The 16,276-nt window shown below is 36.2% G+C and overlaps 1 protein-coding gene across 2 annotated transcripts in view; it reads right to left on the bottom strand.

Annotated features, from left to right (window-relative positions):
- LOC145664069 (nephrin-like) overlaps positions 1 to 16,276 on the bottom strand; it is a 727,167-nt gene that overhangs the window by 179,299 nt on the left and 531,592 nt on the right. For both annotated transcript variants that reach the window (XM_081730409.1, XM_081730410.1), the window contains exon 7: positions 735 to 879. In XM_081730409.1, the coding sequence (XP_081586535.1) occupies positions 735 to 879 (145 nt within the window). The remainder of the gene's footprint in view (positions 1 to 734; positions 880 to 16,276) is intronic.

Genomic DNA, 16,276 nt, shown 5'->3' with positions numbered 1-16,276 from the left:
CAAAAAGATAATAAAATGACTCATTTATAGTTTATGAGTCTTAAGTGACTTTTAGGAGTTCAAAAAATATAATTTATTACTAACAGTTTCATATTTTCCTGAGAATTAATATATTTTACAATCACTAAAACAAGCGGTACGAGACTGTTTTTCTTGGTGTTGATATACAAATATTGTTAGTTACATGTATGCAAATGTAGGTTACATGTATTTGGTCTATTAACTCACATGTGTATGTATGTATGTGTGTATGGGTGCACTAGTTGGCTGAGAACCTGGTTCCCCACAAACATTGTTCTGAATCAGGCCCCAGAATCACCTGAGTCTGGTCCTGTGGCCAACGTTTCGAAAACGCCCTACTAATCATGAGAAGTAGACCGCTAAAGTTTATATTATATTTTCTGTATCGATCATTATTGCTGTTATATGGTTACCTCTGGCGGGATACTGAACAGGCGACTATGCAGCAAACGACACACGTTTTAGAGCCAGAAAAGACTTTTTCTTACAAAAAAAAAAAAAAAAACTACGCATAAAATTTAATCACAAGGTTGTTGTTACGTCCATCTTGTACTTAATTCTTTCTGAATGCTTCAATAACACCAGCTAGCACTAAAGGACAACAATTTTTTATATTAATGTATTAGGTCTTAGTCAGATACATAACAATACACACACAAAAAAATGCTTTTTTTTTTAAAAGGATAGGAAGGATTTTTTTTGGTTTTACTTACGGTATATGTCTAGTTTCCATCCATCCTCAATCTCACTCCTTGGTATGAGAGGTGTACTTGCTCGACACGATAAATACTTTCCGCTATCTTCTATCGTTGGAATGAAAGTAAGAGTGCTGATTGTAAGGTTACCGTCATGGCTTGTCTGTAAATACATGCAAAACGTGACGTAATTAGTTTTCAAATGGTTATAATCGGATATTATTCAACAAACAAAAATCGTATAATGAATACATACGATTTCGAATCAATCGTCTAATCCTACTACTCTTAAAATAATAATTTTATAAAACACGTTTAATAAACAACATTTGATAAATTTACATATCATTGTAATGTCATAGAAGAGTTAGTTTTCATACTTAAGTTAGTTTTCTTTTTTCTTTTCTTAATCAGTGGGAAATTAGGACAAAGTGAAATGAGAGAAATCACTGATTTCACTTTATCCTAATTCACCACTGATTTAACCTTGTATTTAAACTTCAACATTGGTATATAATTAAAAGTTAATCTGGCCACTAATTTGTACACATTCTATCAACTGATTACCTATCTGATTAATTTTGAACTTAAATTTTAAAATTGGTCCTCAGTTGAAGCTAGTGCACAAATAAAAGCACATCTGACTGTAAATACGGCAAATTCTTCTGTTTAATTAAAGCAATGAAATTAATGTTGTCTACAATACATTAACCAAGTGTGAACATTATCTCCCGAGACTTCACATGCGTCTATATGTTCATAACTGGAGCAGAAAGTTTACCCGCACATTAGCAGAGTTAAGAACACTTCACACAAATTGTTTTGAGAAGTAGAAAAGTAAAAATGTCTTTTAAAACAATAAGAAAAATATAAACACTGGAACCATATACATGGATGTGTATCCACCATCACAATTCAATCTCCAATTAGGAATCTTATTGTTTCTGTAACTTAGAGCTAGTGTAATTTTACCCAATTTAATTTAATATCTCGTAACTACTTCCAATTGAAATTATAAACGGGGCGTTAATAACTCCAACGGAACGAGAATGGAAATAATTATATACAAGGGTATAAGAACCTCAAGGAAATCTAAGGACATGATGTTATCATCCACAAGTCAGGATAGTCTGGGATCGAAGCAGAACCCTTCAGCACGAAATGTTCTACAGAGCTTCTTTAAGAAAAATATCTAACACTTTTTCAGCATAAATGCCTGGGGGGTTTGCTCAGATTACTCTATCCAATACAATATGAATTACAATTCAACACAATCTTATTTAAGTTAACTGTAAATTTCACTTAATTTTACATGTAAATTTTACTTAAATTTACGATACATAAAGGACCCCGCACTTTTCTTATGGAAAGTGGCTTTCGGTTAATGTTGTTGAAACTTCGCTGGTTGATAGTTCTTAACATGTGGATCAAAAGTCTCAATGGGCACAAAGACCGAAATCCACTCCTTCCCCCCAAAAACCGCCTCCAAGTAGCTGGGGGGGAAGAACTGATTTCAGCATGTAAAACAATTTGTTGTTTTAATCAACTCAACAAGGACCCCAAACAACCACATGTTAGACTATCAAACTACCCCACTTGACACCGCCCATTGCCCCCCACATACCCCCGAAAACGTCGAAGCCACAAATCGTAGTAGACTAGGGTGTTTTTAGATCGCTGTTTAAGTACGCAACATTCCTTGATACTTCAGCCACCATGTAGAATTATTCTGCACCCTTGCCCTTTACCAAAACCCACCACAGATATCTTAATGCTGAACGGTGTTAAAATAATTCATCAATTATCTGTTCATTATTTTCATCATTTCGGTTTGCAGCATGTAATGTGGTACTTAGCAATGAGTCATCTTGATATCTAATATTCTGTAAATGTCGTGCATGGCCTAAATACCACAAGACACTTGCAACGTGCGCATATGTACCTAATGTACGAGCACTGCTTTGACATATACAGTAGTAACCTTGAATAACATTTTGATCATAATCCTGGTCATTGTGTTTATAGAGAGAGGATACCGCGATGCAATTCCTTTACTGGAATATTTAGGAATTGATCATAGAATGCCCGCACTCCTACTACCACGTGAAAGACAACTATCAACAGAAGATGCGAATACTTCTCGACTAGTTACTAAAAGTCGATGGATAGTCGAGGCAAGAAACGGGCATCTAAGATCTGTTTTTAAGTTTCTAGCACAAACGTTGAATCTGCAACATGCAAAGAAACTGAATAGTTTCTATCGCATAGCTGGAGCTATTTTGAACAGATACCATCCCGTTAGTTTCATGCAAGATGCAACCATTGAATTAGCTAGAGAAATGAGAAATAGGTCAATCATGCCGAACGTTGTTAAAGCAAGGGTGGAGGTAGATAATCTTATTAGAAGGAACGGTCAATGGGTACCGCTGAATGATCAAGGCCTAATTGATTTCTTTGTACTTAACTTAAACTACTTATGAGATTTCACTGTAGGCACATATCAAGTAGATCTCTCATCCTCTTACGTACAAGATAAACTAATACGAGATAAGGATGAGCAATTCCAGCTTGACGAAAACGTAACTGAACCGGGATTCCTGCGCATACGTCTCTACTCAAGGTTCCGCAATGCAACTAAGCATCAAGTTTTCATAGCATATGTAGCCAATGATGATGACCAGGATTATGATCAAAATGTTATTCAAGGTTACTACTGTACATGTCAAAGCGGCGCTCGTACATTAGGTACATTTGCGCACGTTGCAAGTGTCTTGTGGTATTTAGGCCATGCACGACATTTACAGAATATTAGATATCAAGATGACTCATTGCTAAGTACCACATTACATGCTGCAAACCGAAATGATGAAAATAATGAACAGATAATTGATGAATTATTTTAACACCGTTCAGCATTAAGATATCTGTGGTGGGTTTTGGTAAAGGGCAAGGGAGCAGAATAATTCTACATGGGGGCTGAAGTATCAAGGAATGTTGCGTACTTAAACAGCGATCTAAAACCACTCTTGTCTACTACGGTTTGTGGCTTCGACGTTTTTATCCACCATATTGGATCTGCAATCTTAAATTCAAGAATTTTGACCTCAGATTCGTAACCAACGACCCAAAATACCCTAGTAAACAGCTATTTGTGGCTACATTCAGGAGTTTCGTGTTTTTGATCCGCCATATTGATCCTCCATCTTGAATTCTAGAACTCTCATCTCAGATTCGTAATCAGCGATACGTGAAACCCATTATATTGTCGGTGAGACCAAAACTGTAGGTATTTCAACACATACGCGCAACTATAAACTACAGTAATATGGAACATCCGTAAGGTAATTCGCGGGGGGGGGGATATGTGGGGGGCAAAGGGTGCTGTCAAGTGGGGTAGTTTGATAGTCTAACATGTGGTTGTTTGGGGTCCTTGTTGAGTTGATTAAAACAACAAATTGTTTTACATGCTGAAATCAGTTCAATCCCCCCAGCTAATTGGAGGCGGTTTTTTTGGGGGAAGGAGTGGATTTCGGTCTTTGTGCCCATTGAGACCTTTGATCCACATGTTAAGAACTATCAACTATCAACCAGCGAAGTTTCAACAACATTAACCGAAAGCCACTTTCCATAAGAAAAGTGCGGGGTCCTTTACAATTTAAATTTGAGTTAAATCTACATTGTAAATATTACTTAAATTTACAATGTAAATTTGACTTAAATCTACAATGTAAATGTTACTTAAATTTACACTATAAATTTGACTTAAATCTACAATATAAATGTTACTTAAATTTACAATATATTTTTGACTTAAATCTACAATGTAAATGTTACTTAAATTTATAATTTAAATTTGACTTAAATCTACAAGGTAAATATTAAATTTAAGGTAATTTGACTTAAATTTACAATGTAGTAAATTTTACTTAAATTTATAAGTAATGTTTGAGTCAGTGTTAGGAGAACTCCTTTCTCCTGATATTTTATAAAACTATACATTAGAATTTGCCCTCAAGTATCTCATCATGTTCAATTCAACGTAATGCCCCGATTTCTGTGTCTCACTTTTCGACAGTAAAATTTAAGTTTTAATGACAATTTTGAAATATATATGTCATTAACTATTCTATGTACTATTTTCTTTGCTAGTACTATAATGAAAAGTTTGACGAGAATATTCGTCAGTTTTATCTTAATTAGTGACATGGTTATTGCAACGCGACTTTTTTTGGGGGGTTTAAATAGCTACTTCACTTTGTCAATTTTCTCGAAAACCACGCATGGGAATCAACACTTAGTTATATCAGTTAGTTTACCTCAATTAAATCTATCGATTGGTTTAGGTCTCACCTTTGGACATTATTTGCCTTGGGGATAAATGGTGGAGTGCTTATCTCTAGGTGCATGGAATCTCTGGTTCGATTCCAACTCTCGCCAAATACACTTCGTGGTAGACAAACACTGTATTCGTTGGCTTCTTCGTGTTCTCTCGTTTCCTTCAACTTTCGTTATTTTACCATTATCATCCATCTTATCGCTTTTTTTCGGGGAGGACGGTGGACCAATGGTAGAGATACGTTCCATTGGTGCGTGGGTTCCCTGCTTCGAACTTCGGCCAAGTAACTTTATGGAGGAAAACATCTGTCTGTAGGTTTTCTCGGGGTAGTGCCGTTTCCTCCCAAGTTATCACTTCAGCAATTTCTCGATTATTATTGACTTGCCTTGATCATTCATCTCCCTTAGCCTTGCCTGCTAGGCTAAAGAAGACGGTGATGATGAGAAATGAATGAAATGAGGGAATGAAGAAAATGGGAGGAAACGGGAGAACTCCGAGAAAACCCCATGTTTGTCCACCACAAAGTGCACTTGGCGCGAGCTGGGATCGAACCAAGTATTCCATGCACCAGAGATGAACCCTCTACCACTGAGCCATTGCGGCTTCCAAGGGAATAATCGAGAGATGTTAAACTGGAAGATTTCATTTTTCATTTTCATTTCGTCATCTTCTCCCTTAACATCGGGGCTTATTAGTCGAATTTTAAACTCATATCTTGTCATACGCTGACAATATTGTACATTAATAATTTGAATAGCAAAACATTTCAACAATTTCTATTTTGATAGTGAACCATTTTCCCTTCTTCTGTAACTCACCGATGAAGATCAAGAAGTCAAACTTGACTGACGATAATAATACGCATAATGAGTTCCAAGTTAGCAAGAGCCTTGAAGAAGAGTTAATTATGTTCACATACCCTGAAAACCACTTCTACCCCTTCCACTTTCTATCCCAATTACAACAACGATATCGATTATGTTGATAACAAAGTTCTCGTTTTTGACCTGGTTTTACCTTCTTCGTAACGTTACGTTTCTTACCTCAACCCGTCCCTCTACCAATGAGAAAGTCTTCTTCAACCCCAAAATACTTCTTTTCTCTTCTCCTTTCCCCCAACCGAAGTCTTTAACTGCCAAACGAACTTAACCACGACCAAACTACTTTTGGGCTACGTTTCGCATCCCACCACCTACTTTACACAAAGAACGAAGTTTGACGTTGGGTGCAGTAAGACTTCGTTGAGCTGCTAAATTGAACGGCAGAATTTAATCAAAACCTCGTTTAACGGCTAACTACCACCTGTTGTTCTGGCGTCGTTTTCCTCCTGTCACCGAGATCATCATATTATTTTCAGGAAGAGAGAGACACACACAGTTCATGAGCGGATGGATGGGATATTCGAGCGTTGTGTTCTTTCATTCCTTTTCTGCGAAGCGTTTTCATCAAGCCCAAAATCCAATAAACTAGGTTGGTGATGATGACCGTCTCTATCAATAACTTGTTTCCATTACCTCTCATGGCAGAAAAGTCAACTGGGACATGATGATAAAGATGAAACTGTGGTATTAATAACATCTTGACGTTTCACAATGCATAGCTGGTAGGTGTTGTCAACAAGAATGATTGATAAGGTATTCCCTTTTTTCTAAAAAAAAGAAAAAAGAAAAGAAAAGAAAGAAAATCGTGTAATATAAAACTCGTGTAATATTTTCCCTGTTTTATCACGGAAATAAGGAATATTTCAAGTTACCTTGCAAAACATGTAACATTATTCGATATTTTACATTAAATGCAATTGTATGTTTCTATCACTGGTATTAGTCTTCTATTATTTAGTTTAACCCCCCATAATTATGCTCCGAAATTAAATTACATGCTGACAAACAATATGGTGGAATAAAGAAGGCGAGAGGAAACGAAAAACAACCGAAAGAATCTACGCACACGTTATTTCTTCCCTACAAAGTTCTGCCGGCACGAGCTAGTACCGAAGACCAACCGTGGCCCCTATTCCCCGTAAATGAAATTAAGCGTATGGTACACTGGACTCTTGCTAATCCGATCCTCAGTAGTACGGCCCACATTCGCTCTCTAGTCATTCAAGCCGAAATGACGCACAAAACAATGAATTATCGGGTGCAATAATGTTGTTACTTTAAAATCTTAAACAAAGCTATACATACGTATTTGAAATTGTAACTTTCTTACGGAAAAGTTCAGAACCAAGTTATATAAAATAACAGGTAGACCCAGCTCGCGTTTAGCGTTCTGATTGGTTGCCTGTCCGTGACGTCATGTGGAGGGACTTTTGCCCATCTTGAAACAGTATAGCAACTAGCATAATTGCGTATGCAGTATTTCACTTCTTCTCTTGAACGATACCTCGCGATACCCTAGAATGTTATACGATAGAAGACCTGCTCAGAAGCCCAAAACGCTAGTATTGGCACGTCTAATTGGCTACTCTCGCTTCTGCCATACATAACGGTAACCAAGAAGGTTCTGTCGCTTTTTGTGGAGGATTGTGTTCAATTAGCCCTCACATTGTGAGTTGAGTGCGAATTGAGATAAGGCGAAGATCAGTTGATGGTGTAGGTATATCCAACATACCACCTGGTTGTTGCACTTCAGTTCAGTGAACCTGAGTAAGGGCAGAGTGAACTTGGGGCCTCCACAGAGCGTCATAAGGGCGTTTATGCTGTACGAGTTCAAATTTGTGTCAAACGCCACTGCAGCGGGGCGATATGCCAGGCCTCTGGTGAGGGTGTCGTGACTACGCGGACAATGAAATGGTAGGTTAACAAGTTTAAGGATGGTAACAAAACACTCGAAGACACACCGCGTACCGGAAGACCAACACATGTACAAAATAAAGATATTCAGGCAGCAATTGAGGCGGACAGGGGTCAGACATGTGAGGAACTGGGACTACAACTCAGTGTGAGTGAGGAAACCATTCGGCAGCACCTACATCAATTTGGGAAGCAATACAAGTTGGGTCGATGTGTCCCACATGATTTGCCTTCAGACCAGAAGGCAACGCGAGCAGACACCTGTGTTTCTTTGCTGTCTCGTCTAAGGAAAGAGCCATTTCTGGACAGGGTGTTAACATGTGATGAGAAGTGGGTCTGTTCGAAGCTCTATGGCGCTGTTATCATTGGTTAGCATTCCATGAACCGGTTCCAAAACAGATGAAACCAGCACTGCTCCAGAAGAATGTCCTCCTGTGTGTTTAGTGGACTGATCGCGGCATCGTGCTTCGGGAATTGCTACCAGCTGATCAGAGCATCAATGCAGCTGCGTACCGCGATGCTCGTCGTCTTGTCCCTGTTTCGAATCACTGTAGACATTCATCTATGTATTTGTAATGCAATTGGATAACAAACTTGAACTATAAAGTAACGAACTCCACTACACTGTAAATCAAGGATTGCAGCGATGGAGGTGCTTAAGCATATGTTAACCATCTGAAAGATATGCGTTTTTGGATAGTTCTTTGTAAGCTGTATCTCCAAACTATAGTACAATACAAATTATAGGGATGTCCGGATCAAATATGCGTATTTAATACAATACATAATAAACAGGAGATGCTGAGAAACTGAAATATCATTATGTCTGTAAGCAGTGTCCATTACTGTTTACTGTCTATGACATTCTGCCACCACTTAGGAAGCACGCTGACACTCTGAAAGAGGTCATGCACAACCCTGTCATTACATTACTAATACGTTGGATAGTAGCTTTCAACTCATCAAATTCATCATGGCGTGTCATCTCTTTTAGAATGTCAGCGTGCTTCCGTAGTGCTGGCAGCGCGTCATAGATTACACTAAAGAAGTATATGAGAAAGGTATGAATTGTGGTCAAAGTGTCTAGGAAGTAATAAAGAGTATTTTGGAAACCCTTCCACAAAGAGTTTTTTTTTTTAAATTAAAGTTTACCAAATGTTTCATGTGAAGAATTGTATAATACAAAAGAATACCATGAATGGACACTATATTAAGAATAAGTTCGGTATGAAGAAAATTATATAACAGAGGGAAGACAAATCAGTTGGAAAAATTGAGAAAGTGATTTGGGATAATCAGAAAAGGATAATGAAAAAATTAATAAATGTACTTCAAGAAACGTAACACAAAGTATGGTTGCAGGAGAAAAAAATACAGCATATTGATATCGATTTAGTACTAAAATGTACATGTCTTACATCAAAGTTAAGATGGAGATGAAGATTCTTAGTGGAAGTAATCCTAATTTATAACAAGTGAGTTTTCGTTCACATTGTAAAGTTAACGTAAACTTCAAAACTATAAAAGCTTAATATTCTAACCAGAAGTGATAAATTTATCACTTTCGATATCAATAGAGTAAATTACGTTAGGCCTCCAAACTATAGAGGACCAATATCCTAACCAGAAATGATTGATTTATCAATTCCAGTTTCAATAAAGGAAAATACGATAGTCGTTTAAGCTATAGGTCCAATATTCTAACCAGAAGTGAGATTTATCAATTTTCCGTTTTAATAGAGGAAACTACGATAGTCTTCCAAACTATAGAGGTCCAATATTCTAACCAGGAGTGATAGATTCATCAATTTCAGTTTAAATATAAAAAACTATGATAATCTTCCAAACCATGGAGGTCCAATATTCTAACCGGGAGTGATAAATTTATCAATTCCAGTTTCAACAGAAGAAACTACGATATACTTCCGAACTTTTGAGGGTACAACAATTTAACCAGTAGTAATAGAGTCGTCAGTTTCAGTGTTAATAACCGGATAATGAACAATAAGGGCCTACACGTGAGGTAAGAATCTATACTTAAAAACAATTTTCGATATATTAGCTATAGCTTTTACTAACAGTATATGAAAATCCAATATAAAACCCGAAAACGACAGATTTCAAAAATTTTCGATTTCAGTTTCACGATTTAAGCTGAGATTGAACCTTTTATTCTTCCGATATTGAATTCATATCAATGAAACAATTTCTGACTATCTATTATCGTTTTTCCAGTATAGAAATCATTAATAGAAATCAGAAACTCTAGTAGACATCTACTATTTTTTTGTTTCAATAGAGACATTAAACCCTATCTTTGGAAGAGTAAATTTATATACATTTTAGGCTATACTGTTTTAGATCTATAAAGATTTATATTAAAACCGGAAATTGCAAACTTCTATCATTTCCGGTTTCAGTAGAATGTCAATGGCGCAAGTGGTGTTTGTCCTTTGAATGTTCAATCTATTATAAAAAAGTATGGTTTTTGCCTTCCCTTACCGTTCTTCCTTTATAGAGATTAATATTTAAACCGGAAATAGTAAATGTGTGCCACTTCTGGTTACATTAGAGAGATTAGAGTCGAGATTGAATATATTGTTTGGATCACTAGATTCAATACAACGTTAGAAAACAGCTTCTCCCCATGTCTTACTGCTTTAGCTTTGATATTTGTCAACAGACTGACAACAGCATGGACAAACAGACATAGCGTTCCATAGGATTTCTATTATTTACGAATATCACAGTTTGTAAGCCTAATATATTGCTTGAGTCTATAGCAAAATACATGCGACGTTGACTTGAATTAGTTTGGAAATTATCTTAATAATCTTTTAGGATAAGGAATTGTAATAGTTTAAATTTTTTGCTAAAAATATAAATAAATAAATAATTCGATTCGATTATTTTAGCATTCCATATCTCTTACAACACAAGTTTGTTATTTATAATTTTAATGTCGAAGTGACAGTACAATTTCACTGTTACAGTTTGTTGCGTATGTGCCCAACACCTTCGACCCGTTATACCACCATATTCTACGGTAGAAGGAATTTCAATTATCCTGTTGCAAGCATGATTGGAATTCTGAAATACAGCGCTAAGCCTTTTATTCATAAAAGGGTGGAAGCCGAAAAAACGGAAGTTTTTTTTAGAAGGGGGAGAAGAGTTTGGCGCTGAGAGCAGGCGGTAGACAGATGCCAACATTGAATGCTTCATTGAGTTATGAAAATATCGAGCAGACGAGACAAAACGTAATATCTTTTACGCCTGTCAAAACAATCTTACTGAGAGAGAGTTGAACTAATAATGGAATGGTGTCAATGTAAAAGAAAGTAATAATGTAATATTATTACGTAAAATAAATACGGTAATTTTACCATAATTAATATTTTGTGCATATTTATCCCTAGTATTTAGCTAACATTGCTAAAGGAAGAATACAATAATTATTCAATGAACTTATGTGTTCATGTCTGCAGTTTCTGTAGAACTATTCATTTCAGGAGCATTGATATGATTGTTATATGCGAGTGAGTGTGTGTATATGTTCCAGCATAAAACTGGAACACCTGGAGCAATAACCAAACTTCACACATATACTACTTACAGTCTGCAAGAGGGCACTATCGGGATAAAATCCCCTAGCGCACCTAGGAGGAGTGGGAGGAGGGAATATAAAAATGATCCAAAACGGCCGATATTAGTGTCGAATACATAGTTTTAGGAGTCCGTGAGCTGATTGGTGACACTTCCCATGCCCCTAAAGTCCAAGTTCACCGTCAGTGAGAGTAAGACACCTAATACTCCTAATAGGAGGGGAGGGGTACATATAAAATGAGCTACCGATTATTGGTGTGGAATCCATAATTTTCCGGGTCGTTTAGATAGATAGTGACAGACCTGATGCCCGTTTAAGTCCAATTTAAGCCCCCATTAGCACCTGGGTTGCGAAATGGTGACGTATAAAAATATTGGAATCAATTGACATTAGTGTCGAATCATTAGTTTTCAGTTTTGTTAAGTTAATTGGTGTCAATTCTGATGCCATTTAAGTCTAACTTAAACGCCAGTGACGACAAGTTCCCCTTAACCCTCCTAAAGAAGAGTGGGAGAGACAAACAAACAAATTATTTTTAAAAACGACCAATATTATTAATTTTCATTGGATTTTCTTTTCAGTACTGTGGTTACGATAGGGTATAATCATGAGAAAAACTTCTTTTAAATACACTATGAATTCTTGTACGAGGTGACCGAAAAATTAGACTTCCCTTAAAGAAACTGCACAGATAGTTTTAAGAATTAATAGAATGTATTCCAAATGAGGTAAAACATTTCGAGTATGTGCGTTAGATTGTGGTTCTCTTACTGCTCTTCAGGTATACATACTGACAGATTTCACTGTAAGTATCATAATTTTGTTTCCTCTCAGCGGGAACTGACTTTTAGGTCACCCTATTTATAACACTTGAGAAATTTTTGACCGCGATTGTGCACTTATCATATGGGTTTCTAAATGCGATAAGATTGTAGTAATTTTACATTACTACTTTGTGGTTGAATGATCACTTTCCGTACACGTGGCGCCGGGTACTAATGAGATACTTACCTCGGATACAAGCTGGAGTAATTGTTCTGAACCGCACTTGAAAGAGGATATTAAACAGCAACCAACAAATTGGCCAGTTTGTAAACTTCCCCTTGGCGAAACAGTTAATATTTACCTTTTGAACACGAGACTTAAGATCGACTTCAATGCAAATTTTTTGTGGCTTAGGTCCTACGTTAATCCATTTGTCCATTCCAATAACCTCAGTACTAAAATGAGTATAATAACCTAGCAAGTGAGTAAGCTAACCATTTTGTCACAAAGCAGTTTTAAATAATAACAGTGATCAAGAACTAACAATTATTCATAAAAAATGTGAAGATGTGGATGATGATGTGCATGATAGTGGTGGAGTGAAGGAAGTGGGAGGAAACGGGAGAAATCCGAGAAGTCCATGTGCACAGTGTCTGTCCGTCACAAAAAAAAAAAAACATTTGGCGCGGGCTGGGGTCGAACCAGGAATTGATTGAGGTGAGCGCTCTCCTAAGGATCCATATGTAATGTAGTACACAAACATACCCTTCTGTAAGATAAGGGTGAAAACGAAGACAGCGTAATTTCAATGAAATTTGAAAGTTGTAATAAAACATGTTCAATATGAATAGGACTATAATAAAATCCACCTAAATTATATTTTATTGAAAGAAAAGAACAATGAAAAATGTGAATCAGAAATAATATAATATTTTTTTCTATGATGTTTGGGATTTGTAACTTACACCATATTACCAGTGCAGGAATATCTTGTATGAATTTTGACATTTGACTGTAAATAAATGCTATCAACCACGTTACCTATCACGTTTATATTAGTGAATTCTTCCTAATTTTGCTAGCACTAAGTCTGACAAAAAATATATATATATGAATTTCAAACACATTCAGGCCTTAATTGGAATTTAGCCCAAGAAGGTTGATGTCTGACAATTGAATGATAAGTAGATAGAGAATCGTCACCCAATATGTTTATTTACAGTTTCCTAGTTTAGAGTTGGCTATTTCTTATTAGAAGCAGCGCTTTCCAAATGCTTCATTACAAACCATCTTTGGATTCATTGAGAATAGCACCCAGGACCACTTAGATCAAAGTTACGTGACCTAACCTTTCGGCTAATCTAGTACCATATGCAGCTAATAACATTAAAACAAACATATTTTCACATTTGTTTCATATGCCTCTTAGTGTCAAATTACAATTGGATAAGTAAGTTCTAAAAGCAGCCAAAATCGACTAACGAATACCTGTAAACGCTAAAGAGGAAATCTGGATATAAAGACCCCTGAAATAAATCCCTGAACATCCGTAACACAGGAAGGAAGCACTCACGTAGAGAAAGGTACAATAAAAAGAAGGAAGATAAGAAAAGGAAAGAGAAAGAGAGTATTATAAATGAAAACCAAATAAAAGAAAAAAAGAAGGAAAAGACTTCTAGAAATCTACGAAAGCACAAGACAAAACGGAAGAAGGGAATGTGAACATATCGAAACAGTGAAGGAAGATAGTTACGCATTATATTTTATTCCCGAGAAATTTCTTGAGATTCGAAGTTAAAGTCTTGAACCACCGGTCTTAGCGGCAGACTCCCATGGGATTTCACGCAGAAACTTGGTGAGGAGGGTGCAGAAATGATGAGAGAGAATTTTCAGACAGAGAAAAGAAAGAAAGTTAAAAAAGAATAGTTGGTTTAGCGATCAAAAGCGAAGATGGAAGCAGCAATGTAAAAGGAAGATGTGCGAAAGGAAGACAGAGAGACTCGCAAGGGAGAGAAAAGAAAGATCAAAACCATTTGAGGGGCCGACAGAGACTATTACTACTATTCCAGAAACAAATCTTCAGACCCTTGAAGCAATTTGTCACTTAAGGATTAATCCTTAACAGGAACAACGGAAGTAGTTAGTTTTGGAACTTAAGCCCAAGCTTACTGATTTTAACCCAAGGAGCCTATAGGATATTTCAGTGTCCGCTTCGCAAGGTTGTAACAACTTGGAAACTTCTGTACTTTTCTGAGTGCTTTGGAAAACTTGTTTTTTGCCAGATAAGATATGAGATTCTGATAGCAAATAAGAGAGCAAAAAAGGTGACCTAAGTCACTAACGAATCTTGATAAAGTTACTATGAAAAAAAATGTTGTACTGCACACCTGCTTGACTTTCAAGAAGTTTATCACCGTTAGAGAAGAGTTATATTTATTGAAATTAGTGTTTCCGACTGTAGTGTCAAAAGAAACCCAGGTTCGACTCACGACGAAAAATCATGTAGTTCAGATTCCACTTAAGGTTCAGATACTCATATCTCTGACAGTGGTGCTTACAAAGAGTGTTAGAACAAAATATCGGAAGAATGTTAGTTGTCTGATCTGCATGTAAATATTTGTACAGTGAAGTCAAAATTATTCTCTCTCTCTGATACAGTATGAGCAATAAGTCGCTTGACAATTGTAATCCATTCCAAATGCATTTTTGCCAATCTTTCACAATTCCTATGACAACGTTTGAAGTATGATGCTACTCACAAAATAGCCCTTCTCTTTAAACTACAATAGACTACAAATTATAGTAGCCTACGTGCATCTCATTCTTGAAATCTAGTTTCCAATGGGAAAGAATCAAATGTACTACAGTGCTTCAGATCCTCTTTTAAATTGAAGATCTAATCCTATACAGCGTCATTGTTGACAAGGGATGTAAATACCAGTAAAGAAAGAAAGCTACCTGCGAACACAAGCTAAATCACAAATTACACGTTTTACAGGATCCTGTTTGGAATAATTTAAATGAAGTCATACCTGAATTTAACAATACTACCTTAATTTAAGGTCTTGTAAGTATTGGGGAAGGAATTTTCCGTAATAGAGAGAGAAATTCGAGCTCTCGAGAAAAGATATATCAATATAAAGTATCATATCCCATTATATTTTTAAAGTTTTAAGACAAAAATCATTACTAATAACGTGTTAAAGTATGATCTCATGTAAAATCTTCCATCCCAGGCCCTCCAGACAATAACGTTTTTGTTACGTAATCATTGGAAAGTCCATAATTTATAAACGAACCCGATTTTGAGCTTCCTTCCAACAGACATCTTTAGGCTCGTTTTTGTTGGATAGAATAATAATCTCCTAAACGACACAACGGGATTACTGAATAGCCTCTTATATCTCGGTTTGAATAACAGGAAATTAATCTTTTGTTATTTTATATTGGTACCATCAAATAGCGCCTCAGACAAAATATTCTAAGCTCTATTCAGACCAAAATCTGGAGAACTTTTCCTCACAATTTCTTTGGATTTCACCTCAAGTCGAAACATATCAAGTTACAGTTAGAAAATTCAAAATTGATGTGGTACCCACAATCAGTGTTGAATTAAAATTCTTTCTACAGAAACTTCTCTATGTAAATATTTTCTTATGTTCCATAATTACGATAAGGAAATATATTTTCTAACTATTTAAATACAAGTCCAAGGGTGCAGAAGAAGAAAGGATTCTTCTCTCCATATATAAGTGAAAATCCTATTCACTTTCCTTTCATAACTTTACAAATCAAACACATTCTATTTATAGAAACAATATTTGAAATCTCTGTTTAACATTAACCAGTGGTGGATCCAGGACTTACTTCTGGGGGGACGACAGGTTGTAATACTGCTACTTAGAGCTACTTTTAAGAGCTCCAAACTCTGGGATTTGTTTTATTTATATATAAAATAAGAAAGTTCTCTCTTTTGAGGGGGCAATCATCCCGATTCTCCACCCTCTTGGATCCGTCCCTGGCATTAGCAGAGATTGGATTTTACTATTGTGCGTCCTTA

Source organism: Thermobia domestica, chromosome 11 (assembly GCF_964235325.1).
Source record: "Thermobia domestica chromosome 11, izTheDome1.hap1.1, whole genome shotgun sequence".
NCBI classification, from domain to species: domain Eukaryota; kingdom Metazoa; phylum Arthropoda; class Insecta; order Zygentoma; family Lepismatidae; genus Thermobia; species Thermobia domestica.
This window is presented reverse-complemented; position numbering and strand designations above follow the sequence as displayed.